This window comes from Corvus kubaryi, unplaced genomic scaffold (genome assembly GCF_017639235.1).
Source record: "Corvus kubaryi isolate FWS band 111438036 unplaced genomic scaffold, C.kubaryi_AGA036_p1.0 37152, whole genome shotgun sequence".
Lineage (NCBI taxonomy): Eukaryota > Metazoa > Chordata > Aves > Passeriformes > Corvidae > Corvus > Corvus kubaryi.
In genome coordinates, this window is record NW_024581040.1 from 598,670 (window position 1) to 624,261 (window position 25,592).

The following is a 25,592-nucleotide window of genomic DNA, read 5'->3' on the forward strand; positions in this document are numbered from 1 at the left end:
CCCCGCCCGGGCCCGCCGCCCCCGGTATCGGCCCCTTCCACCCTCCCCGCCCCGGCTGCCGCAGCGCCGCTGGCACCCGCGGCACTGCAGCACCGGAGCCCCACTGGCATCACCCCCGGGCCGGCAGCACCCCCGGCCGGTACCGGAGCTCCCGGTCGCTTCATCCCCGGAATGGTACCGGAGCGGCGGGCCGGCACTGGGTACCCCGCACCAGCAGGGACTGGAGTGGATCAGGCAGTGCCAGATCCCTCCCAGCCAGCATCAGACTGTGTCCCCCCGCACCCACCAGTACAGGAACACCAGTACGGGCACTCCCCAGTCTATACTGGACCTCCCGAGGTCTGGAACCCTGAGCCAGAACCAAACCCCCTCAGCCACTGCTGCCCCCCCCCCCCGCAGCCAGTGCAGGACCCCCACACCAGTACCAGCCCCTCCAGCCAGTACCAAACCCTCCAGACACCAGTACCAGGCGCCCCAGCCAGTACAGGGCCTCCAGCTGGGATTGGAGGCCCCCAGCCTGTACCGAGTTCCCCTCGGCTGGTACCGAGTCCCTGACTAGTCCCTGACTAGTCCCCAGTCCCCAGCTGGTTCCCAGCCAGCCCCAGAGCCCCTGTAGATTGTACTGAGGCTTCCAACCAGTACCAGGACCCACAGCCATTATCAGAGCCCCCCATCTGGGACTGAAGCCCCCACCCAGAACCACCTTCCCAGCTGGAACTAAGCCCCTGACTGGTCCCAGGGCTGGTGCTGGCTGTGGCTCGGGCTGGAGCTGGGGGTTCCAAGGGGATGGTGCTGAGAGCAGGAAGTGCTGGTGCCCAGCACTGGGGACATGGGGTGATCCTGGGCCATCCCCAGTGGGTGGGTGATGTCACCCAGGGGTTCTGAGGAGTCCCCACCCTCAGGAAGCACCAGAACCAGGAGTCTCTCTCTGCTCTGATTGTGTTCCCTCCTGGTGGGAATGGAACAATTTTAGGGAGACAAGCCCCAGTAAATTCTTGTTTATTGCAGCTGGAGGAGGGGAGAGCAGCATGGGGGGTGATGCAGCTCATGGGGGGAGGCAGCACAGCCACAGGCACCTCCAGGAGGGGCTGTCCTGGTGGGCACAGAGGCTCCAGCCCCAGGTGATGGATGCACCAACCATTGCAGAGAGGACTATTCCCTCAGGACTGAGGGTGGGACACAGACCTGGAGACCACCAGCCCCAGCTCTTCCTTCTGGGGGTGCCCAGGGCCACCCTTGGGCTCCCCGTGGAGGGCAATGGGCAACCTCTGCCTGTGTCGGACCAGGGGACAGGGGCTCAGCTGAGTGACCACATGCTCCAGAGTGGGGAGGATGCAAGTACTTCAGTGGCCCCAGCTCATCCCAGCTGCCCTGGGAAGGCCCTGGAGCTCCTCCAAAAGAGCAACCTGGGGGCCCTGAACCCCCAGTTCACATGCCTCACCCTCCTCCAGGACCTTTTTGGTCCATTTTGTGTTGTCACTCCAACAAGTCCCTGTGCAGCTCAGCCCCATCACCCGCAGTGCTGTAGGGAACCGAGCCCAGAGGGGCGGGTGCACCCTGGCCTGCTTTGAGCAGAGGATGTGCTGAGGGCTGTGCTCAGACTGGGGGGCTCAAAACCCCCTCGCACCCCCAGGCTGAGCGATGGGGGGGCACTCACAGGGACAGCTCCCACGGGGGCTGCACAGGAACAGGCTCCAGAAACGCCTTCTCAGCCACACCCAGGGGGTTCCCGAGGGCTTTCCAGGCAGATCAGCCCGGATCAGCCCCACCTCCCTCCATGACAGCATTGGGGCAGGCAGGGCTTCCAAACTGGGACCTGCTGCCCTCAGACCTGCCTCTTGCTCCACGCAGTGAGGGGAGGAACTGCAGCATCAGGCGCAGCAGAGCTGATCCAGCAGCTGCTTGGCTCCTCAGGAGCTCTGAGCCTGCTAGCCTGAGGGGCAGAGTCCCTCTCAGTGCCCTCCTGGTGCTCCTCAGCACCACAGGGACAAAGGGGTGCTCAGCCAGGGTGGATCTACACCAGGGAGCAGCTGATTTGTGGAAGGTGTCCCTGGCCTGGGCAGGGAGTCGGAACTATATGATCTTTAAGGTCCCTTCCAACCCGAACCATTCCAAGATTCTGTATCTGCAGCCAGAACATCTGACCCAAGGCCTACAGGGTCCCCAAGTGGCCATAAAGCAGCTGCTTCAGTCCCCCAGAGCAGGGACCCCACAGTGTAAGTCACTGGTCAGCATGAGGAGGGGGCAGCCGGCACTTGGGGGTCCCTCTCCTGTGCCAGGCTTGGCGAAGGACAACAGATCTCCCAGGTCAGCTCACCACCATGAGGTATCCCAGTCTCCACAGGGGACAAACTGGAGCTCTGGTCACCCAGGCCAAGGGCCTGGAGGGGCCATTCCTGAGTCCCCAGGGCACCCTCGTTGCTGTCTGAGGGGCACAGAGCTGGTCACTGCCTCCAGGAGGCCGAGCACACCAGGACAGTGGCTGCTATAACCAGGGGGTGCTCCAAACCCCTCTCCCTCTCTGCCTGGGATTACCTCCCTGCTGGGACAGCCTGTGGCTGCAGGGACGTCTCCACAGCAGAGCCCCGAGCCCAGTAGGGTTTTGATCAGCCCTTCATTACAGGGGCTGCAGGAGGTAAAGGACTGGGGTCTGGCTGTTGCACTGGAGAAGGATTTAGCTCAGGGGGAACCTCTGAAGCCTCGTGTGTCCCAAGTCCCTGCTCCCACTACATGATCCCACTTCAAGCCTTTCCTTTGAGCCTGGAGTGAAGGAGAGACTGTTGTCCTTCACTCCAGGATTGAACATTCTCCAAGGACAGACAGACCCCACTCCTCTGGGTGCCTGGCCCGGGACTGTCCCACCCTCCTGCCTTTCCTTTTCCCAACCTGCAGCTGGCAGCAGGCTGACACCTGGCACCACTGAAGGGTTGGCTCCATTCTGCTTGGCACTGCCCTTCAAGAGGCTGTTTTTAGACACTCCAGAACATCCTCTTAGCCAGCCCAGCCCATCCCGGACCTCTATCCCATGGCCCCACGCCTAGGAGAGGTCAACAGGCTCCTACCAACTGCGCCCCAGTTTCTCCACACCCCTCCTTAATGGGCACCATCCCTGCACTGGGTACCACAGCTTCCCAGAGCCTGCTGACCACACTCCTCTGGCAAACCACGGATGGGGTGATGTTCTGGGGCTGGACAAACCGCTGTGCCCCCTTCATCGTGGTGCCCATTAGCCACAGACCCTTTCCAGCAAAGCTTCCTCCACCCAATCCCTACTGCTCTGCTCCTGGCCCCAGACACATTCCACCCACAGCGAGGCAGAGCAGGATCTCATCCCTCCATTTTATTTCAAAGTTTAAAAGTTTGTAAAAAAAACCCCAAACAAGTTAAAACCACCTGAAAATACTCAAAGACAACCCCCAGACCACAAGAGGAGTGCAAACCTCACCCCCATGACCCTCCTCTCCTAAGTCTTTGCAGCTCTGGGGACCATGTGAGAGGAGGAACAGGCCCTGCTCTCCCTCTGGGAAGGGCAAAGAGCAAATTCCTGCTGAAGAGAGACTTCCAGAGGCAGCACCATGTCAGAGCCTGGCTCTAAACATGGCCAGCAGAGAGGAGGGAAGATCCCAGCTCTGATCACAGCCAAGGACAGCAAAGCCACTGCATCCCCATTGATTCCCAGCAGGAGAGCTGCCCAGGCTGCCAGCGCTGTCCTCACTCCTGGATGTGGCTCCTGGTCCTGACACAGAAGGTGCTTTGGTAAATCCCTTCTCAGCTCCCACCGAGGGTCCAGAGAGCAGCCTGCAGGTGGTTTTAGCTGCCAAACAATGTCCCAAATATGGGGAAAGAGGCTCCTCTGGTCTCTGTGCAGCAGTTCCTGCAGTTCTTGTCCTCTTGGCCTGCCCAGGCCAGCTCCGACTCCTTCAGCACGGAGCAGAGCTGAGACTCGTACCCGCTGTCCCTCACACTGATGTGTGTCTGCTGCAGCAAGTCCCTGTCCACAGCCGCAGTCCTGCGGCCCTGGACACCCCTGAGGCTGGGGAGCAGCTGCACATCCCCGTCTGACTCCAAGGAGCTCCTGCTGATGCCGTGAGCAGCCTCTGGGCTCTGGGGAGCAGGTGGGAGGGGGCTGGGGCTCAGTGCCCACTCTGTGCCCTGCCCAGGGATGTCGGGAGCTCCGGGGGCTGTTTTTTCTGCTGCCCTGACACAGAGTGAGCAGCAACATCTGGCTTCAGCCACGGGCAGTGTGGGAGAGGGCAGGCAGCCAGCAGGGCAGCTGGTCCTGCTTGCTGTGCACTCCAGACCAGGCCTGTTCCCATTCCTGGGTGTGTTGTCACTGTCCCCTCTGAGCTGCTTCCCTCGGGATCTCTCCCTGCTCCAGCCACACTCGCTGACAGTGCTGGCTGCAGCTGCCTCCCTGGGATCAAAACCTGCAGCCGCAGCTCCCAGGGATCCTGGCTGGGATACAGGGTCCTCATGGCTCCCACACGGGCACAGATCCAAAGCAAGGGAGCTGTGAGGTCTGGTGGAGAGCTCTGTGCCCAGGGACAGGCTGCCAGCCCCCGGCACAGCGGGCAGGCCTGGCTCAGACACCTGCCCTGCACCCTGTGCCCCCAGTCCACCACCCAGGGGCTCCGTCTGCTCACCCGCAGGGGAGAGGCCAAAACCCAGCTCCAGCCTGGGCCTCTTTCCCACCTGGGAGCTCTGTCTGGAGCACAGCTGGCGCTTCCTGGAGGCAGGCAGTGCTTGGGGAGGGTGCCTGACAGACCCAGGCTGCCTGTGAGGTAAAGATGAAGAAGCCATTGCCTCTCTGACAGGAGTGGGTGCTGCCCAAGGCCCCCTGCCCAGCTCAGGAGCCAAGTCTAAACCTGAAGCCCCCAGCCCAGCCTCCCCCATGGTGCCATGGGCAGCCCAGACCCCTCTGCTGAGCCCTGCTTCCCTGGGCAGCCCCAGGGAGCCGTGCTTTAACAACTCCTCTCCTCCTCTGGAATCTCTGACCCTGTCCCTGGGCAGGCAGGGGGAACATCCCTTGGTCTTCAGGCCATGATCCAGCTCTGTATCCGTTACCAGTTCCAGAGCACCTGGCTCAGGCTGCTCCCCTTCCTTGCCCAGCTCTGCTGGCAGCAGCTTCATTCCTCCAGTGCTGTGTGCTTGAGGCACTCCATGCTCATCTGTCAGGCAGGACCCGGGCACCCTGAGAGGAACCATCAGTTACTGCTCACCCAGCCCCAGGAACGCCCTCCCCCAGGGAGACCAGGCCCCTCCTGCAGTGCAGGGTGTTTGCAGCCCTTGCTCAGGAGCAGGGAAGGAATTTTAGCCTGGTGAGGCTTAGAATGACTCTGCTGCTGGCAGAGATGGGCAGCACAAGGGATCTCAGCCTCCTCACCCCAGAGCCCAGGCACAGGGGGGCTACAGAGCAGCTAGGTTTGAATCAGACACAGGGACAGAAGAGGTGGGCTCAGTTGCCCTTTCTAGTTTAGGAGGCACTAGGAGAGCACACCATGGGGTTTCCTGAAGGAGAAAACCCATGGAAATGCAGGAACATCTGCCATGGTTAGTCTAAGCTTTGCCTGGCAGGTGCCACGTCGGTCCTGCTCCGATTCCCTGGCACACGGACCCCATTCCATGAATGGACTGTGCAGCACCCTGCTGCCTTTGGGCTCCAGGTTCCCAGACTTACTTGGCTGACCACTCCACAAAGCTGCTGGTGAGCTGGGAGATGACACGATCCACAGGGATGTACTGGGAGCTGTCCTGGGCAAACCGCTGGTGCTGGGGGCTCTGGAGATGCTGGAAGGTGGCAGAGGCCCTTTAACAACACTTAAAGCTTTGCCAGGAGGGGAATTTGCAATACCACTTGCAAATTCCCACAGCCTAACAGACCAGAAGGCAAAGGGACAGAGCCAATGTTGGGCAGCAGGTTTGGGAACACGCAGAGAGAGTGTCCTGTTCCCAGCTCCTGCTGATGAGGAGGCTGTGACTGGATCCAAGGGCAGCCCACAGCCTCCCCAGCAGCAGGAAATAGACTCCACCACCACTGTCTGGCACTCACAGCTGGGCTCTGAAAAAGCCCCCTTGCTTGGCACCTTCCAGGAGATAAAAAACCTCCTCCCACCTTTTCAATCCTGTTCCCCATGGCTACCATGGAACAGCCTCTTCACCTTATGGATCCTGTAACAGGATGGTCCTTGAGGCTCTCCCAGCCTAAGGGATGAGCGTGTCATGCTCCAACCTTCAAACCCCCGTGCTCTGACCTGCTGGTGTGGGCACACAGATACACCCCGTTCCCATCTCAGAGGCAGCTCCTGCTGGATACAGCAATTCCTCCCGAAGGAGTTCACAGTGCTAACGGGCATGCCACGATTAATGAAGCCTCTGAGTGACCCCCATAACTCTTGCAAGGAATCAGGTCCCAGGGGAACCTTTACCTTCTGCAGCTCTTCAAAGGTCTCTTGGCAGCACTCACAAAACCCCCTCCTTTTCCTGGGCACGGTGACGGGCGTGGAGCGGGGGCTCTTCCCGCCGGCGCTGTGCGGGGCACAGCCTTCGGCAGCCCTGCAAGGGACAGCACACGGGTCACCCTGCCTGGCAGCGCCTGCAGGGACCCAGGACAGGGCTCCTTGTGCCCACACCCAAAGGCAGGTGGTTCCCAGATCCCAGGGGTGAGCAGGAGTGCGGTTAAACACTTGCACAGAAGGAGCTACAGCCTACCTGGCTTGGCAGGAATTGGAGAGGCTTTTCAGAGGTTCAAATGGGCTGGAGCTTTTGGGTGCCAGGAAGTTGAGGTCAGGAAAGCTTTGGAACTGGTGATGGAAGGGCCGGAATTGCCTGAAAGCAGTGCATCAGGACATCAGACTTGTGGCAGTGCTGGCAAGGGTTCAGAGCTGTCCCTCCTGCAGAGAGGCTCAAGGTGCCACCTCATTTATGGAGATGCTGCCCAGTGCTCTCCTTTGGCTGTGCCAGAGTTCCCATTTCTCATGGAAAGTGCTAAACCCAGTTCCCAGTAACAGCCCCAGTGGGGCATGTTTTGGACAGAAGGCAAGTTTGCCTGCTCAGCCCAAAGCCCACCCAGGGCACAGCAGTGCAGTATTTCCAGCTACCCCACAGCACAGGAGGGTTTTGGTTCCCAGGCCACATCTCTCCCTTCACACTTCATTGCATGCAGCATGTAAACCCCAATATTTGACTCTGAGCTGCCTTAAATGTTGCCTTTGGAATAATTAATTGTCCCTGTGGATGCTGGTAGAGTTACAGACTCCTCAGAAACACCACAGGGATCATGTCCCCTGTGCCCAAGGCTGTCATCAAATTACAGGCCCTGACCTCCTGTGCTTCAGTCTCATTCCTTGCTGCCGAGGGTTCGGGTGGATTAAGTGACCTGCTGAGGATCACACACGGAATCCGAGCAAGGAAGGAAACGGCTGTCAAGTCTCGTTTAACACCTTTTTTCTCCCTGACACACAAGATACCTGGATTGTTTCTCTAAACTCCATCTGCCTCCCTCTAGGAGAGAGTCAACTTCCCAGGGTGGAACAGGGTCTGCATGGAAACCAGGCTCTGCCTCGTGGGCAGAACAGTCACTGGGAATGGAACCAGTGAAGGAGAGACCCCAGGTTTTAAGGCTGGATATTTAGAAAAGTCTCATTTACCTGCTCTGGTCTTCAACCTTCAGAAAAGGGGGCTTCAATTTTCCTGCCAGAAAGAAACCTGGTTAGAAGTTTTCCTGGCCAAATTCCCTACTCATTCCTCAACAGAACTGGGCTCCAGAGCTGAGTGCATCAGAACTTCTGCCACTGGTGAATGCCAAGTGGTGGCCAAGCACAGCCAAAACAGCTCTTTAGGTGATCTTCAACAGCCCTTGCCCCAAGTGTGCAGTGGGGTGACCAAACCCCAGGCAGCCAAGCCACGGGACACTTCTACCTCTGAAAGAGTATTCAGCCATCCCCTCACATCTTTAATGCCTCCTCAGTCTTACAGCCACTGGCCTAACCCTGAGCCTTCTGACTCCAATCCCAAGAACTGCCACACATATCCCCCCCACAACGTGCCAGTGAGGATGAGAAGGGAGCTCAGGAACTGCAGCAGCTGCTGCACAGGCTCAGAGCTCTGCATTGACTTCCAGCACCGTTTCCTCCATTCACCCTGCCTCAAGAGCCTGAAGTGCAGAACCTGGCTCAGACCAGGATGGTGATGTTAAAACAGCAAGAGCTGCTGGAGACAAACCAAGGTGCTGCCCAGCCAAGCCTGGCACCAGGACACTACTCGAGAGCAGTGTCTGGCCTCTACTCAGCTCCCGAGGAGGGCAAACAGCAGCTTTGCTTCCTACAGAGGCATTAAATAGATGAAGGCAGCAAAAGAGTCTCAGCAGTGCATTGAAGGAAAAGATTTTCAGAGCCAGGCTGGGAGGGGAGGCTCCAAGGTCCCTCCTGTCCTGCAGGTACATTCCACTCACATTACACTCACCTTGGAAATCCAAGTCCGGATCTGGCTAAGAAACAAATGAACACCAAGGTGTTTCCACAGGGCATCTGCCTGACCCTGAAACCAAGCCTCTCCTGCCTCCCTCATGGCCTCTGAAGGGCCAGGAGTTTTGTTTTCTTGTGATCCTGGCACTCAATGCTATTTTTTTCCAAAGATATTTCACCCTCCTTCCCCAGAAAGGCTGAGCCCACCTGTCCTCACCAGCCTCACCCTCTGCTTGCCTCAAATGTGCTGCTACGTCACTGAAGCAGCTATTTCAGTACAGGATCAAGTTTTTTTCCATGTAAACACTGCCAAATGCTCAGCACTTCCAAGAGAGAGGCCACGTGCAGGCCCCAGATCCAGCTCAGAAGGGTGCACAGGTCCCGAGTGATGCCAGCAGTGACAAACGGCTCCGATGTCACTGCGAGACCCCAGGCCAGGCTCGGAGCGTGCCCAGCGCAGAGCTCAGAGCTGGCAGACACAATCTGCCTCAGCCAACAGCTTCTTGAGCCTTTCTTCAGCACCTTCCCCCCACCCCAAACTGGGAAATAACTCCCAAGTGTCACACACAATCCAGGCTGGAGTCTGCTCCAAACCATTCCCAAGCGTTCGCTCTCTGACGTGGGCAGTCAAACAAGTCACAGATCAACTGACGTCACCAGTGCCAACTTCAGCACCACAATTGGCTCTTGTCTAATTGCAGATGAGAACCTGGCTGCTCCCCCCTCCCTGGGAAGCGCTCTCCCCGGATCAGTGTCTCAGCAGCACATCTCAGCCCAACAGAAGTGAGTGGGCTGGGAGGAACACGCTCTCCTCTGCAGGATGCATTATTCCTCAAAACCTCCTTTAAGCTGCTGGATTCAATGTGCAGCAGCACAGTTCTCAGGTGCCTTGGGATTCTGGGAGCTGGCAGCAAAGGGTTTTTAGGATTTTTAAACACAGTGTAAAATCAAAGGTCCTCAGCTGTCCTGGGAGGCTGCAGCCAGACTCCAACAAGGAGTAACAGAACCCATTCAAGGGGAACTGCCTAAAGAGTTGGCATATCTTGGGATTGCCAAAGGTTTTGATGTATTTCAAATTCTAAATGAGGCTTCTCCGAGCAGCTCCACATCTGAGCATAAACAGCAGCACAACTTCCAGGCCTACCTTTGTGAATTTTGGATCTGGAGGCAGGGCATTTCACCTAGAGGAAAAAGGGACATATTTTGCATGGGAGCAGCACAAGGCAGAGCTGCAGTTACTGATCCCAGAGCAGCAGCAGCCTCACCCACCACTTCAGAGCTCCTGTACCACCCATAGCACCTCCCCTCATTTTGTCTCCCAAGTCACACAGGGTTAGCTGAAATACAACACAAAGGCTGCCACGCCCTGTCCCTACATCCCAGTTCCCCCTGGCCTCTCCAGTGCATTAACCAACCCTTTGGTGAGCCACTGTACCAGCCACATCATCACCTTACTTTGCTTTGCTTCTGTGTGTGGTTTTTGCTTTCCCTACTATATCATCTTTATCTCAATTCATGAGCTTTCTCACTTTTCCTCTCCCAGTTCTCTCCCCATCCCAGGGGGCTGTGTGGGGCTCAGTTGCCTGGGGTTAAACCATGAGCCTTAGTCCCTTAGGGTCAAAGTCAGTATTAGCTGTGCTATGGATGCTGATAGTTATCAACAGCTGCCTCATTCTCATCTGGATTTACCCCCAGCTTTATAAAAGGAAAAATTCTTTGAATTTTGTCATCTCCATCACTAAGAGAAGCACCAGATTGCCTCGTGCTGGATAGGATCCAGCAGCCCCTGACTGGCCCACTGGCACTGAAGCTGCTACAAGAACTGTTCAGGAACCCTGAACTCCTGAAGCTGGCTGCAGTTGTTACCTCTGTCTTCTGGCACCGCTTCCTTGCTCCCGAGATGGCTTGCAGCAGCTGCTGGGCATAGGACAACATTTCTGCGCAGGTGGGATGTCAAAGAGCCAAAGCTCAGCCAGGGCAGGGAGCTGTTCCCCTCCAGACTGCAGCACACCCCCCGTGGCACTGGGAAAAGCTGGGGCCTGCAGCCCCTGGCAGAGCATCACCCCCAGGGAATGGTCCAAGATGAAGCCAAGAAAACGTTTTGAGGGACAGCCCCCCTGTTTGCTCTCTAGCAGAGCTGGAAGCTGCTGGGGCTCTGCAGGAAGGAGACACTGGCAGGAGCTCTGCAGCACATAGAGCAGAGCCCGAGGTCTGGCAGCCCCAGAGGCTGAGCAGAGCCCAGGGACATGATCCAGACAGGCTGAGCCACAGCTGTATGTCACTGTCATCAGACACTCAGGAACCTTTTACTCCAGACCTATTATTAGTATCAGAGTTCCACCATCTGTCTTTCCCATCACCCCCTCCCCATCCATCATGGGGATGGGAGGTGCCTTCCAGCACAGGTCCTCAAACACCAGCACTTCCTAATTAAACCCGACCAAATCCTGCCCTTATCATTATCTGTACTTCCAGGTTAATTAGTAAAAACGGTCTTTTTGGAACAAATTGATGTCCTGACCAAGATATTGACATTTCTTAATGTCCCACCTTCAGTACATTCCAGTGCACCCTGTGTTTGCTGTTGCAAATGTGACAGTGGCACGTTCTGTACACACAAATAAATCTGGTGTTTGAGGGCAGACCTGGCCTCGGCTGGGATGGCATCACTGCAGGATATTTGCTTGCAATTTCTTCCTTCTGTTCTACTCTCCTTACATCACTTCTGCTCCACCTGTCTCCAAAATCCCTCATTACCAGCAGCCTCACTGCACCCCACAGCGAAGGATACCATCCACATGCAGGATCTGGACTCCCCACAGGCGAGCGTTGGCGAGGATGCTGCTGCCACTGCAGGAGTCCTGTACAGAGAGGTTTGAAAAACACAGCTCAAAGCAGGGCCACGTGCAGCTCTAAACCGAGCTCAGAGCCCTTCCTGCTGCCCAACTGACAGACCACTGCATGGCTGTTACTGAAATCAGGGCACAGCAGAAACGGATCGAACTCCTGCTTCATCTATCCCAAACTAACAGCAGCATCTCAGGCAAGTGTTTTAATTCCTGCTACAGCATGAGCTTCTAAGTGGGCACCGAGATTTATCTGGCCACTTGTGACCTCAGGGAAAGGACTGCAGGGGAGCCTTTTGCCCCAGCTACATTGCTTTAGCTCTTCTTAGGCTAAAAACTCATCTAACAGAGGCCTCGTGCTCATAATTCTTGTGTTGAGCACCCAGATGGCTGGGACAGGCCTTACAGGTACAACATTGGATGACGTGGCTCCATAAACAGCAGTGACCAGGAGCACTGCACAACATCCTGCAGGCCACAAGCAATTGCTTTGTGCCCTTCCCAGCCCCAGGATCTGCTCTGTCAGCAGGGCAGGGGCTGTGCAGGGGGGCTGGCACTGGTTCTGCTCTTCTCAGCAGAACTCTGAGCACACCCAGCCCCAGCAGAGACCATCCAAGGCTGCTCACCTGGTTCTTAATGGCCTTGTGCAGCAGCTCCTTCCCCCGGCTCAGCAGTGCCTGTGGAGAGAGGAGACATGGACAGGTCATGGCAAAGAGCTGGAGAGCAACGATCCCTGGGGATCCCCACACTCTGCTGGGATCATCTCTGCCAGTGGAGAGAGCCTTTCCAGGGGATGCAAACTGCAGAGAGCACCTCTCACTCTGCACAACCAGCACCAGCCAAGGCTTGGAGTTATCGACCGGCAGTGAAATGAAGGCTCCAGAGTGAGCCAAGAGGAAGCAGCAATTTAGCTTGGAAACTGCCTGCTGCATCATGGAATTGTTCAGGCTGGAAAAGCCCTGTAAGGTCATCGAGTCCAACCCTTTCCCAGCACAGCCAAGGTCACCGCTGACCCATGTCCCCAAGTGCCAAATCCATATGGTTTTTAAATCCCTCCAGGGTGAAACCCCTCCACCACTGCCCAGGGCAGCCTCTGCCAGAGCTGGACAGCCTTTCCATGAAGAAGTTTTCCCTAACATCCAATCTAAACCTGCCCAGCACAACTTGAGGCTATTTCCTCTTGTCCTGTCACTTGTTACTTGGGAGAAGCGACCAAACCCCTTCGGGCTATAAACCTCCTGTCAGGGAGTTGTAGATAGATCAGGTCCCCCTGAGCCTCCTGTTCTCCAGGCACCCCAACATGCTGGCCAGGGTTAGGAACATCCTGGGAACCAAGCTTTATTTTCAAGGCAACAGCCTCAGCAGGTCGGGTCAGCTCTTTGTAAGACAAGGGGACAGTGCTGGGAGCCAGGACAGGGAACAAAACTGGGAGAAACCTCTGCAGCTCAGGTTCCCCACTGCAGATGGTTCAGCTCCAGCTGGCAGAGATTCCCCAGGCCTGGACTGGGGCAGCTGCCTTTCCCCAGTCCCAGCTTCCAGCAGACACCACGCTCAAGGTGGGATGTTGGAATTTGGCCACAAGCATTTGTGAGCAGAAAACCCAGCTCCAACAGGCAAATGGGACCAGGAGGCCCTCATGGATCTCCTCCCAGGGTACAGGGGCCTTGCCCTGTGGCTGTGAGTACCCAGAGACTGCAATGGTTTTCTCAGGTCTACATTTCTCTGGCTTTTCTCTGCCTGTTCCCTCAGGAAGTCAGCCAAGGCCTCCACCTGCCCTGCCATTCCAGCAGATTTCCTTGATTACAGCCCAAAGCTGTGACAGGCATGTTTGAGTAGACAGTGAGGGCAGACACAGGGAACATGAGTATGAATAGGAACAGACAGGGAAATAGGAATAGAGCAGGGAAAAAAATCACACAGAATATTTGTTCAGAGCAGGAACAACTTCACCTTCCAAAACTGGCCCCAGATTCTACCCTACAGACCCCTTGGGCCAAACTTTGAGGTGGCCAAAACCTTTGTAGCTCTTACAGTGGATGGTGGCTTCTGGTGAGGTGTGGCTGGGTTCCCTTTGGGGGCAGCAGGCACCGAGCTCGTGGATTTTGTGCCTTCTGAAGTTGGGCTGCTCCGCGTCTCCTCCCGAGTCCTGGCCAGGCCTCGCTTGGCCTCTCTGTTGCTGGACACCACACAGGTGACTTCTTTGCTGAGGAAGCCTTCGGTCACCTGCAGTGAGACAGAACAGAGCAGCTCTACAAGTGTCTGACCCTGAGCTGACAGAGCCTTGCTAAACAAAGCTACTGCCCCTGGATCAACCCCCACACAGTGAGGAGCTGCTGGAAGCAATCACGTTCCTTCTTTCATTCCACACTGCCGTCTCCCAAAAGGAGATCCTGTGATGCCCGAGAGATTCACTGCAAATAGTCACCAGAACCTCAGATCCAGAAATCCACGACTCTGTCACCATCACCTACTCCTCAAGCAGTGCTTTCAAAAAAAGCCAGCAACTGAGGAAAAGGCCCTGGACATCATGGATCAGCCTGGAGGAGCTCCGTCCTCAGGAGACCATAACAGATTTTAGAAAAATAAAGGAGAAAGCGAACAGCTGGACAAGCAGCTGCACAGAGAACAGGGCAGGAGGGAACCACAGAGATGAAACACATACACACACCCTTGCACAGCAGCTACCAGGCGGAGAAAGACGTGGAAGCCCAAAAGTTGGGATACTAATGGTGTTATAAGCCCATAAGGACTTGGCTTCTCAGAATCTGTGCAGGAGGCAGAGTCACAGGGCTCAGGTGTGAAGCCCTCAGGAAGATAAAGATCTGGGCAGCTGCTGAACAAACTGGTTTTCCTCCCTTACAGAATCCTTGTGGATGGAGATTCCAAAACCATGAAGTGCATGTGGCCACTGCAAGGCCGTGCTGCACAGAAGAGAGGAAATCACAACGTTCACACCCAAATCGCACCCCAGAGTGTCACCAGCCCTATGCCAAGGGCGAGTTCAAGGTGCCACACGCAAGTCCAAGGCCACAGGGTGTCCTTACCTGTGTCCTGAACCACACACAGGACTTGGGCTTGGATACTGCTGCCAAAGAGCTCCTTTACAGACAGTGGCTGTGGTGTAGTTCAGTATCTCTACAGGAGCAAGAGGAATGAGAGCTCTACTGCCAGTGGACCTCATTTCAGAGGGGGAGGGCCAGGATGGTGTTTGATATGCATCAGAAGGATGCTCAAAGTCTAAAATTATTTCCAAGTAACACAGCAGCCACGTAGAGAAAGAACTGTCTGCTGGGAACATGGGGTTCTCAGATTTGAGGATGCCCAGCTAGGAAAGAGGTGTCCCAAGTGTGGGTGGCACATCCAGGGGAGGGCAGAGAGAAACCAGCAAGTTCAGGATGAACATGAATTTCATGAAAGGGAAAACAGTGCAAGTCACCTTCCCCACACGTCTGTGCAGCCAACACCCGGTCAGGGCTGAGGGGATACAGCAGCAACAAGAATGTAAAGATTTTACACCTGTGTGTATATTGTAGGACTTAAGTTTTGAAGTTACATGAGATGATCACCTCAGAGAGATTAAAGAGTTTGAAAACAAATAGTAACAACTTGTAGAACCAAACTGTGCACAAGAGTAATAATGAAATGGAAAGATGAACGACCAGGTACAACCCCATGCTCAGTTCCAGCTTGAGGAACTGAGGTGATGCTACTTTTTGAAGGGTCTTGGGACACAATATAAGGAATTGATGAGGATTATCAGCAGCAAGGAAGCCTGGAGGCCATGAAGGATGCCATAGAGATCCACCCAAACAACAGCTTCCCAGGGAAAAGGGTCCAGATAGCTTTTCTGGGAAAACCATGATAAGAACATTGGTTGGCATTTTCTTGCTTTACCCAATGTTGAATTCCATTTGGAAGTTCCACAACTTCCCTAAAAAATTAAACTGCCACAGGCTGTTGTCAGCGATGAGGGGGAACCACGCACCAGTTACAGCCACCTGGAAAATGTGTCCCTGGCCAGGCAACCACTTATCACTGCCTGGAAGGGGCACCCAGCACCTCACAACCAGTTATCACCTCTGGGAGGTGCCCCTATGCGTGGGCAGTCAGTTCTCACCCCCTGGGAAGCGCTCCCAGGACGAAGTGACCAGTCACCCCTGCCTGGAGCACCCCCATGGCCAGGCAGCCGGTCACCACCGTCTGGGGGTTGCTCCCGTGGTGGTCACCAGCACTGGCCGGACCAGGCAGCCGGGAACCACGCGGAATGTTGGGAAGGAGAGGTTGGTCCCGAGCCGGCCGGCGCTGCCCAGGGACCCCCGAGGGGCCGGAGCGCGGGGATGGGGGCGGCCTCCACCAGCCCCCAGGGCTCCGGCTGCCGGGGGACCAGGGCAGGGAACCGGGCTCGCCGGGAAAAGCAAGAAAATCAGGAAACGTTAAAATATGAGCAGAGGGAGAAAAGGGGCGAAGCCCCCCACAAGACACCCCCCTTCCCCCACTGCCAGGGACCCCCCAGTCCCCGTCACCCCCAGACCCGGGGCCTCCCGCCGGCCCGGGCCGCTCCCGGCCCTCACGACCCCCGGCGCCCGCGCTCACCCCGCCGAGCCGCGCGATGGCCTCGGCCAGGTCTCGGGCGCTGCGGCCGCTCGGCAGGTCGAGGTAGAAGGACTGTCCGCGGAGGGGCCGTGGGGAGGCCGTGCCGGCCATGGCACTGCCCAGGCTCAGAGCCGCCGGGAGCCCGCCGCTTGCCCGGGTTTAAATTCCGCCGCCCGCCCCGCCCCGCACGGCGGCCGCGCAGGGACGCGCCGCTCCCCGCGATGCCGTTCTCTGGAGGAAGTAGAAGCTGTGCCAGGGGCGCAGGGGGCACCCAGGGCACACCGAGCACACCAGGCCACCCGTCCGGTCCCGCCGCTCCCGTCCGGGCACGGCCGCGCTGACCCTGACCCCGAACCCCGCTCCCACCGCTCCCGCCGGCGCCATAATTTTGTCCCGCCGCGGCCATCGTCCCCCCCTCCCTCTGAAGGCCCAAGATGGCGGCGCCCGGCGGGGCGGGCGCGGCCCCGATCCCGATCCCGGCCCCGATCCTGGTCCCGGCCCCGGCCCCGCCGCCTTTCCCGGCCTGGCTCGCAGCGCGGCTGGACGCGCTGGGGCTGGACCGCGCCGTGTACGGCGCCTACATCGAGGGGCTGCTGCGGGAGGAGGAGAGCGATGAGGAGCGGCTGGAGGCGCTGCAGGCCGTCCTAGCTGCCTGCCTGGTGAGGGGCGGGGGTCCCTCCGCGGCCCCCGGGGTCTCGCCGTCCGCTCCGCGCCGATGAGCGCGCCGAGCTCCCGCCGGGGCTCCCCTGCAGCCCACAAGGCGACGGGGGGTCTGCGGCCTCGATGGGCGGCGGTGTCGGTGGGTCCGGCGGGGAGGACAGGCGGGCGGCTCCCCGAGGCCTGGGGTGCATCGCCCCCTTCCCGGGGCGGATCACCCCCTTACTGGGAGGACACAAACCTCCAGGGGCTTTTCTTGCTCCCACCCGGCACCCTGCAGGGGTTTTTGGTGCATTGTTTGGGGTGCTGTTGGCTGGGGAGGGGGTTTGTTCGTGGGGCACGCAGGGATCCCCTTGGTTCGTGTGCAGGGCTCAGCGTTCACCGGCGAGCTGGGCGGCCTGGCAGCGCCAGGTGGGGTTCGAGAGGTGACTTGAATGATAAATCCTGTGGCAGAAATGTGTTGGGCGGTGCTCTCGTGCCTCACACGCGCGTTGGCTGCCAGGAATGAGATCCGGCTGGAGCTGGGACGGACAGGAACAGCCGTGGGTGAACTTGGGTGGTGGGCAGGGCTTGCCTCTGCCCCTGCCAGATTCCTGGGAGCCAGGAGAGTGCCGGGAGGGATTTCTCTTCGGTAATCCTCCTTGTAGGATTTTTACAGTGTCTGTGTCTCGGGATTTTTCATCAATAGATGTTTCATAGTGTAAAATGTTAAATCATGAGTGGTGCTGGGGTTGGTAACTGTCTGCTCAGTGGCTGTCGCTGATTTCCTCCCAAAGTATCAGTGTGGGAGCACAAAACCCAGGGTGGGTACAATCGGCTTTTTGTTACCACAGGTCACTGTGTGACACCATTCCTTCTGTACACTGACCGTGCCATTCCAGATGGGTTTCCTAAGAATCAGAGCACCCTCCCCTGCCGTCCCTGTCCCCTCCCTACCTTGGGGCACCAGCAGTGAGCTCGTTCAGCTGTGGCAGTGCAGCTTTGAGCCGAAAAGAACCGGAGAGGCAAACGGTGCATCCCTCCGGTGGGAGGGAGGGAGCCAGACCTCTTTACAAAGTGCTGCTCTGCAGTGGGTGAGGTTAATTAACCTCCCTGTAATTACCAGACTTCATTCCATCACCATCAGTGTGCCTGGCCCTCTCCAGGCCTGGGAAGTGTGTCCTGTCTGAGCAGTGCTGGCTGGCCCTGCCACTGATATTCCCCTTTCCTGATATTCAGGTTTTCTGCTGTTTCCCCTTTTCTCCTCGGTGCTGAGTTCCCTTCTGAGCACCTGTGGGGCTCCCATGTCCCTCCAGTCCAGGGCTGTCCCTGTCACACCACAGCCTGTTCCTTCTCTGCCACAGCTGAGTTGAGCCTCATTTGCAGTTTCTAGCTCAGTTTGATTTTTCTGCCATTCCTGTAAAACATTTTTGTCTCTTGAACCCTCAGACTTTGTAATTACTCTTTGTAGTCTGTTCTTTTAAATTTTTTTTATTTTTAGACTCCGTGCTTATTTCTGTATTGTATTGACTTTTGAAACAGTCTTTTTATTTGCTGAATTTGGGGCTTTTCTTGCCAAGTCTCTTCTCCTAGTTCCATACACAAATTACAGGGGATTTTTTTTGTTTACTTGTTTGTATTTCACAAACCTTATTAAAATAAGGTGACATCTCAGGTGACATCTGCTGTCATGTCCATGGTTCTTCAGTCCTGATCATGTCTTGCACTAGTGGGTTTATTCAGATGTCACCATTTCTAATCAAGAAACTTAAAACTGAGTTCTGTTTCTGTCCAGTTCTTCTCTTTAAACCAGACAGAATCTGCCTTGCTTGTATTTTCCATGGTTACTTTTTCTCTGTATTTACTAAACTGCAAACCAACATAATTTTTTGTTTGTTGGAAATATTTGGTGGTGGCTGCTGAGCTCTGGGACCCCCCATCAGTGGTGTTTGGCTCTCCCATGTTCCGCTAAGCAAATGCCAGTCGGCTCCAACACATTGAGCATCTTTAAGTAACAAGTTTAAGCAGGGAAAAAACCACCTGCAGAAGCACAGCTGGAGAGAGAGAGGAGTGAGAAGCTGTGAGAGGAACAGCTCTGCAGGCTCAGTGGAGAAGGAGGGGCAGGAGCTGCTTCAGCCACCAGGGCTGAGATTCCCCTGAGATTCTGTGGTGAGACCATGGTGAGGCAGCTGTGCCCCTGGAGATCCATGCTGGAGCAGAGATTCACCTGCAGCCCCTGGAGGAGCTGCTGCTGGAGCAGGGGGTGCATCCCACTGCCACTTCTAAGTTGTGTTTAATGTTCCAGGCAGGTCAGGGGGACCGGAGTGTCCCTGCTGGTGGGAGGTGATGGTCTGTCAGTACCCCCACAGTGCTCTCAGCTCTCTACTGGCCCTGACCTACGATTTATCCCATGTAATTTATTCCCTTTAGTGAGCTTGCTGTGGAGGTGGCACTGAGTTGCTTCCCTGTGGCCTTGCTCAGGAAGAGAGAGGATGCTGGGCAGGAGGATTCAGGAGCAAAGATCCCCAACGGCCTCCTGGGTGTGGGCAGGGCCGTGGCACCTGCACAGCCACTGCTGTGAAGCCCAGGTGTGTGTGAGAGCTGTTGGTGTGCAAAGTGAGCAGGCACGGTGTGACTGTGTCATCCCAGGGAAACCAGAGTTGTGTGTGTTTGACAAGCAGATTTGGGGTGAAAAGCTGTATTCCTGAGCTGACTGCCGGGTGTGCAGGTCTTTTGTAGCTGGTGCTTTTCCTGTCTGACTGGTTTGAAGCAGCCAACTCTATTCCAAGTCTGAGGAATCTCTTTTCACTTACTAGGAAGAAGATCTCCTGAACGATGTGTGCAGGGAGGTCGTGGAGAGGTGGTCTGACTCTCAGGTTGTTGATGCCAAAGAGGAGAAAGAAGGTAGAGTGCTGTGCCTTGGGGTGCTGTGCCCTGGTCCTCAGTGTGGGTGACCTTCAGGGCCTTACCACAACGGGAACTTTGTGTTTGTCCTGGGAGGAGTTCAACCAACGCTGCCCACGTGGCTGCAGGTCTGGCCTGCCTCTTGTTTCCATTGCTGCTCAGTCCTGTTTCACCTGGAATGGGGATGAGCAGTTCACTTTGGGCGGCCCCAGCATTTGCTGCTCTTTGGGTTCATCATCCTGCAAGGGGAAAGTGTTTTTTGTTTGTTTTCTTGTTTCTGGGGTTTTTGTTTGTTTGAGTTTTTGGCCTTCTGTTGTTTTTTGGTTTGGCATTGGAGTTTTTTGTGGTGTGTGGTTTTGTTTGTTTTGGTTTGTTTGTTTTGGTTTGTTTGTTTGTCTGGGGGTTTTCTTGTTTTTTGGGGTTTTTTTCTATAGGATTTTTTTTTTTCTGATGAGATGGTCATTAAGCTGCAACCCAAACCATTCTGTGGTTTTTTCAGAAACCTCCTTTCCCAGCACATCCAGGGGTGTCTCTCTTTAGTGCTCGCACTGCAGCTGTTATGGTATAGAAACCTGTGCTGCTTCTGTTTATGCTGGTCTGGAAAGCAGCTGATTTGTACAACTGCAGCTGCCCCTGTGGAGAGCAGGGCTGTCCCTGCTGAGCTCTGGGCTGTCCCTGCTGCTGCTGCTCACCCCACTCACGCATCCGTATTTCCTCTTCCGACATTTTCCCTTCCAACTCTCCTTTTTTTCCAGAAATGCTTGTTGGGGGAAGCTCTGTGAGGCTGCTGATCAACTGTCACTGCTCCTTCCCCAGCCACAGTGGATACAGTCCCACTGTTTCTGTGTCCCCTCCCTGAATCCATCCCTTGTCCTCAGCTGGGAGCCAAGACCTCGCCTTGTCCTTGTTCACTGGGGAGGTTTGTCCTGGTCCCTGTGCAGGGCTCTGGCTGCAGTGGAGCCGTGTGCTGGCAGGATTTGTGCTTCAAGCACGGATCAGTGACATTGCAGTGGCACCAGAGACTGTGACAATGGAACATCCCTTTGGGCTAAATTCTGCTTTTTGTTTGCTTTGCATTTTCTTCTTGCCTCTGGTTGCCAACTGCACATTGTCAGTGCCCAGAGTCACCCAGGAATGGCTCTGGCAGCAAGTCCCTCATCACTGGATCAGCCCCAGCATCCCCCTCTCCTCACCCCCTGCATGGACACAGTAGCTCCACCACGCAGCAGCTCAATGGCTTTCCCCAAAAATCGTGGAAGTCTTTTCTTGGCCTGACCTTGCCTTTGGCTGGGGACAGGGAGAAGTTAATGCTGTTCCATGCATTAAATAAAATAAATTCCTCTTGGGGCAAGTGACTGGGATTGCTGGAGCTGCTGCTGGCCTCCTCCTGCTGCTGCCAGTACTCACCCGCAGGGATTTTTCTTGTCATAAAAAGGCAGCACAGTGTGTCTGGGTTCATGGAATTCCAGGGTGTAATTATTTCACTGGGGTTCCATAAAAGGATAAATCCCCACTGAAGTGTGTATCTATTCAGAATAACAAGAGTCCTGAGGATAAGTGATTTAACAGACTGAAAAAAAAAAAAAAAAAAAGGTGTGTCAAAACTCAGATGTCATTTTAGGAAATGGGCAGCAGAATTTCAGTGTTAAAAGGTAAATCAGCTGTTGGTTTCTCTTGGTTGGAAAGAGAGGGAGAGCATGGAACTGATCCCTCACTTCAGGTTTCCAGAATTTCTCTTTGATGGGGGTTAAGTACATACTAAAATAAACTTATTAAGCTGCTTTGAAGCAGAAGAGAATGTGATTTGGAGTCAAATGGATTTTCATTAGCCAGAGCCTGACCGATTCCAGTTCCATTGTGAAACTTCCCTTACTGCAGGAATAACAGTGTTTGCTCCAGGAATAACAGTGTCTGGTGGTGGCTGGGCACAGAACAGGAACTCCCCCTCAAAGGGAGAAGCCGGTGTCACATCAGGATGTCAGCCCCATGCTGGCCTTAGCCAGCCCTGTGGTGGCTCCTCAGCAGCTCCATCTCTCCCAGATCCCAGTTGGAATTTCCCAAAGCAGCTGGCTTTGACAGCACCACTTGGGAAGAGCTTGGGGGGTGTTTTTGGGTGAGACCTCTCCCTTTGGGTGGGTGCATTTCCCCCGGGACAATGTCCCTGCAGGACACGGGCAGTGGCCGTGGGTGGAGCTGCAGAGGGAGGAGGCAGCGAGTGACACCATGGGCTTGGTGGCCGTATCTGTGGCCTGGGCTGACACTGTCACTCCTCTCCTGCCAGATGAGGTCCAGGCCATCGCCAGCATGATGGAGAAGCAGGCCAGGATCGTGGTGAAGCCCAAGGAGGTGTCCCAGGAGGAGAAGCAGAGGAAGGCTGCGCTCCTGGCCCAGTATGCCAACGTGACCGACGAGGAGGAATATCCTTTTCCTGCACTGCTCAAGGCTCGGGCTGTGAAGGGCAATACCTGTTCTAAACCTGAAACAACAACGCCCTCCCAGCTTTGCAGGGTCCGGTGGGGAGAGCTGGGGAATCTTTGCAGTCTTCCTTCACAATAAAATAACTTCCATGGACAAAGCATGGAAGCTCCTCGTTTGTGGAGGGCTGTGAGCAGATGCTCCTGGGAGGGCGTTTGTCCCACCAACACGTGCCTGTGATGCTTTGCCCAGCCCAGGTGTGTGGCAGGAGAGCAGTGAATGCCCCCATCCCTCAGCAGTTGGTGCTGAGTTTCTCTCCTGCTTTCCCAGGAGAAATCTGCTGAAAGAATCCTTTACCGAGAGATTGTATGGAGTGGGAGGGTTAGAAGTTAACTCTTTGTGGTGCTGAAGAACGAGCTCTTCCCTGCCCAGCAGAGTGAATCGTAGGGAACCGCATCTGGCCCTGGAGCAGCAGGAGCTGAGGGTGGGAGTTGTGCCTACCTGGTCTGTGAGAGTCCAGCTGCTTCTTCCTGGCTTTATAAGGTTGTTATTTGAGGTGTTTTGAGTGAAGTGTGGCTGTAGAGAGGCACAAGTTCATTACTGATGTCTTTGTTTCCTTAATTCTCTCACTGGTGGGGATGAACAGGATGGATCGACAACAGCAGTAAATATTGCATCAGAAAAATGTATCCTTTGAATTCCTGGTGACTCAGGCTGTTTGTCAGGCAGGCAACCTCCACGGTGAGTTTCCCATCCTTCTCTCCCTGTGCTGGTCTCCCTCTTTCTTCAGGGCCAGCTTTTAAGCCTGGGGGTTGGTTTTTCTCTCTGTGCACCCTGACCTTGCTCACAGTGACAGTGACAGGTCCATGTGCTCTGTGTGCAGCGCTCACACCAACCCTGCCATTCATTTTCCTCTCCTCCCCTCCTTCCCTCTTCCACCTTCTTGCAGCTTCACAAGAACATTCTTATTGACAAGGACAATGCTGCCAGAACATCAGGTTAATGTTAACTGGTGTCCAGAGAGGGAAATCGTGTCAAGAATGAAGCTTGTCAGGCCTTGGTGCAGCTGAACACTCAGGTTGGGCAGGACCAAGGGGCCCGTGTCTGTCTCAGAACTGGGACCCTCCTTGAGCTCCCAGCTGGCAAATTTAAGATGGAAGCAGGTTGCTTCACATAATTAAATATGAAACATAAATTATTCTTGTCCCTACTTTAGGGACACACACGTACATACATGTATGGATGTGTTCAGACATGTCACACGCAGCTGCAGTGAATCCACTCGAGGCTGTACCCTGTGTGTTTTCTTCCTTTCAGGTTTGTAGAGGTTTGACACGTATTTTACACATCAGTCTTAAGAACCAGTAGGTAACCTCATTTTTCTAGGAAAAAAACATAGTCATTAAGGTTGGAAAAGCCCTCTGAGATCGAGTCCAACCATTCCCCCAGCAATGCCAAGGCCACCACTGACCCCTGTCCCCAAGTGCCACATCTGCACAGCTTTTAAATCCCTCCAAGGATGGGGACTCCACCACTGCCCTGGTGGTGGTATCCTGTGCCAATGCCTGACCCTGTCCATGAAGTAGTTTTCCCAATATCCAACCTAAACCTTCCCCGGCATAACTTGAGGCTGTTTCCTCTTGTCCTGTCCCTTGTTCTCTGGGAGCAGAGCCTGACCCCCACCTGGCTGCCCCCTCCTGTCAGGGAGTTGTGCACAGCCAGAGGGTGCCCCCCTGAGCCTCCTTTTCTCCAGGCTGAGCCACTGAGCTCCCTCAGCTGCTCCTCTTCAGTCTTGTGCTCCACACCCTTCCTTCTCCAGGAGCGGGTGTCTTTTCAACCTGACTTTTCTATCTCGAAAAGCAATCAGAGATTCCTTCTCCTTTCTGCAGTCCTGATTCCCCAGTTCCTTACCTGCCTGGTGAGGAGGTAGGGAGTCAGAAGGTGAGGGGAGAGGTAGAACAAACTTCCAGTGTGCCACAGACACCGTCTCACGTGGCCTCAGCCAGAACGTTGTCAGCCCTTATCCCACCACAGCGCTGTTCCGAAACACCAATGTGGAGGATGTCCTGAACGCCAGGAAGCTGGAGAGGGAGCTGCTGCGGGATGAGTTCCAGAAGAAGAAAGAGCAGGATAAACTGCAGCGGGAGAAGGACAAGCTGGCCAAGCAGGAGCGGAAGGAGAAGGAGAAGAAACGAACACAGAAGGGCGAGCGGAAGCGGTAGCTGGTGATTTCCAGTTGGACTCTCAAAGGATAAAAATTAATTCTGAATATGGTGTGTGTTTAAAAAGCAAGAATTCTGGGCACGTGGCTAGGAGTGGTTCTTGGGAAGTGTTGCCTTTCTTTCTCTTTTTTTTTTGTTTTGTTATATAGCAGAACAGAATCTCTGAGCAGCTCCCGGCCTCAGTGTGTCCTGTGCTTGTGGTGTCAGTGTCCCAGTTGGTGCTCGTGGCCAGTGTCTGTACCAAAGAAGGGTGATTATGTCTGTGTTGTTAAATTGATCCATTTTTACTTCTGACCACCTGGGAGCAGAGCATGGTGTAGGAGCATTCCCTGCACTGGCCATGGTTTGAGCTGAGCCCATCCTGCCCTGAGCCAGGACACACTGCCCCAGGGCACACATGGATTCATTTACACAAGCCTTGAAAACGTCTTTGCAAATCCCTGTGTTTGCACTGCCAAGGACAACGCTCCGGCCCTGCTTGGGCTGGGCCGCAGCAAAGGAGTGAGATGTGTGAAATAGTGGAGTGAGATGTGTGAAACAGAGATGAGCTGCAGCGGTGTGACCGCATCCCCCGTGGCTGTGGGTGAGGGAAACACCGCCTGGGCCGGAGCGTTGGCCTCAGCAGCAGCAGCAAACCACACTCCTCATGCAGTTCTAAGACTCCAGCTAGCTGTAAAATGGTGCTCCCCGATGTTCTGTGGGGTGAACACGGACTGTTATTTACATGGCTGTTGCCAGGGTGAAGCTCTGAAGCTTGTTTGGCACAAGCAGGGTGAGCCAGGGATGCCTGTTGCTCTCCTTGGGCACAGCTGCCATCAGGAACTGCAGTGCTCCTCCTGCCGCTCCAGCCTTTTTTGCGATGGTGTTGCCCACCTGGGGAAGGAGAACACTAATCCTGTGAACTGAGGGGGAAGGAGGGGCTGTGAGAGGAACGGGTGTGCCTGGGCTCTGCACTGCATCTGCTCCGGGTGCCCGTTTGCTGTGAGGTGACCTGTGCTGAACTCCTGTGCTCCAGCACTCCCAGGGTGCCCAACCCAATGCCTGCTTTCAGCACTGCTCTGGCTCCAGGGCCAGGTCTCCCCCTCAAGCTGCTGCTGCGTGTGAGTCTCCAACTGCTTTGTCTTTGGACTTGAATAATAAATCTTGTTTGGCCAAGAAGTGGGTTCCTCTGAGTGATGGTGCCATCCATGATGGCAGTGCCGGTGGTGTGTCCCGTGTCCTTGCTGGCCCCTTGCCCAGCAGCACCATTTCTGAAGGCTCACCTGCTGCTGCCTTGGTGCAGATTCGACTTCATTCACGCCTTGTTTCCCAGGGCTGTGGTGCCCCCTCTCCTGGGAGCTCACCCAGCTGTGCTACTCCCCAGGGCTCTCTTCCCAGCCTGGCCTGGATCTGCCTGTGACAGATCCTGGCTGGAGCATTGTATTTCAGGTGGCTCAGGCAGCTGCCAGGGTGTGGGACTGTGGTGGAACAGGGCAGGGAGCAGTTGTTGAGGGAGGGGGGTGTCACTTAGCCCC

General features: G+C 55.6%; 2 protein-coding genes across 3 annotated transcripts; one reads left to right on the forward strand and one right to left on the reverse strand.

Moving 5' to 3' along the window:
- Positions 1-3,320: 3,320 nt before the first annotated feature.
- DBF4B (DBF4 zinc finger B) lies at positions 3,321-16,177 on the reverse strand. Its single transcript, XM_042021608.1, has 11 exons — positions 15,902-16,177; positions 13,340-13,531; positions 11,935-11,985; positions 11,254-11,323; positions 10,329-10,399; positions 9,607-9,643; positions 7,647-7,689; positions 6,709-6,825; positions 6,426-6,552; positions 5,678-5,787; positions 3,321-5,191 (listed from the first exon to the last, which is right to left on the reverse strand). Exons 1-11 carry the CDS (start codon positions 16,010-16,012, stop codon positions 3,811-3,813), a joined length of 2,310 nt encoding a protein of 769 aa, XP_041877542.1. The 5' UTR covers positions 16,013-16,177; the 3' UTR covers positions 3,321-3,810.
- Positions 16,092-25,236, forward strand: CCDC43 (coiled-coil domain containing 43). 2 transcript variants are annotated; one of them, XM_042021609.1, is made up of 5 exons: positions 16,092-16,560; positions 19,354-19,441; positions 21,723-21,858; positions 22,487-22,542; positions 23,891-25,236. In XM_042021609.1, the coding sequence occupies exons 1-5, from the start codon at positions 16,336-16,338 to the stop codon at positions 24,076-24,078; spliced, it is 693 nt and encodes a 230-aa protein (XP_041877543.1). In that variant the 5' UTR covers positions 16,092-16,335; the 3' UTR covers positions 24,079-25,236. The 2 variants fall into 2 exon arrangements, with proteins under 2 accessions (XP_041877543.1, XP_041877544.1); XM_042021610.1 differs by lacking the exon at positions 16,092-16,560 and adding an exon at positions 16,610-19,125.
- The last annotated feature ends 356 nt before the right edge of the window (positions 25,237-25,592 follow it).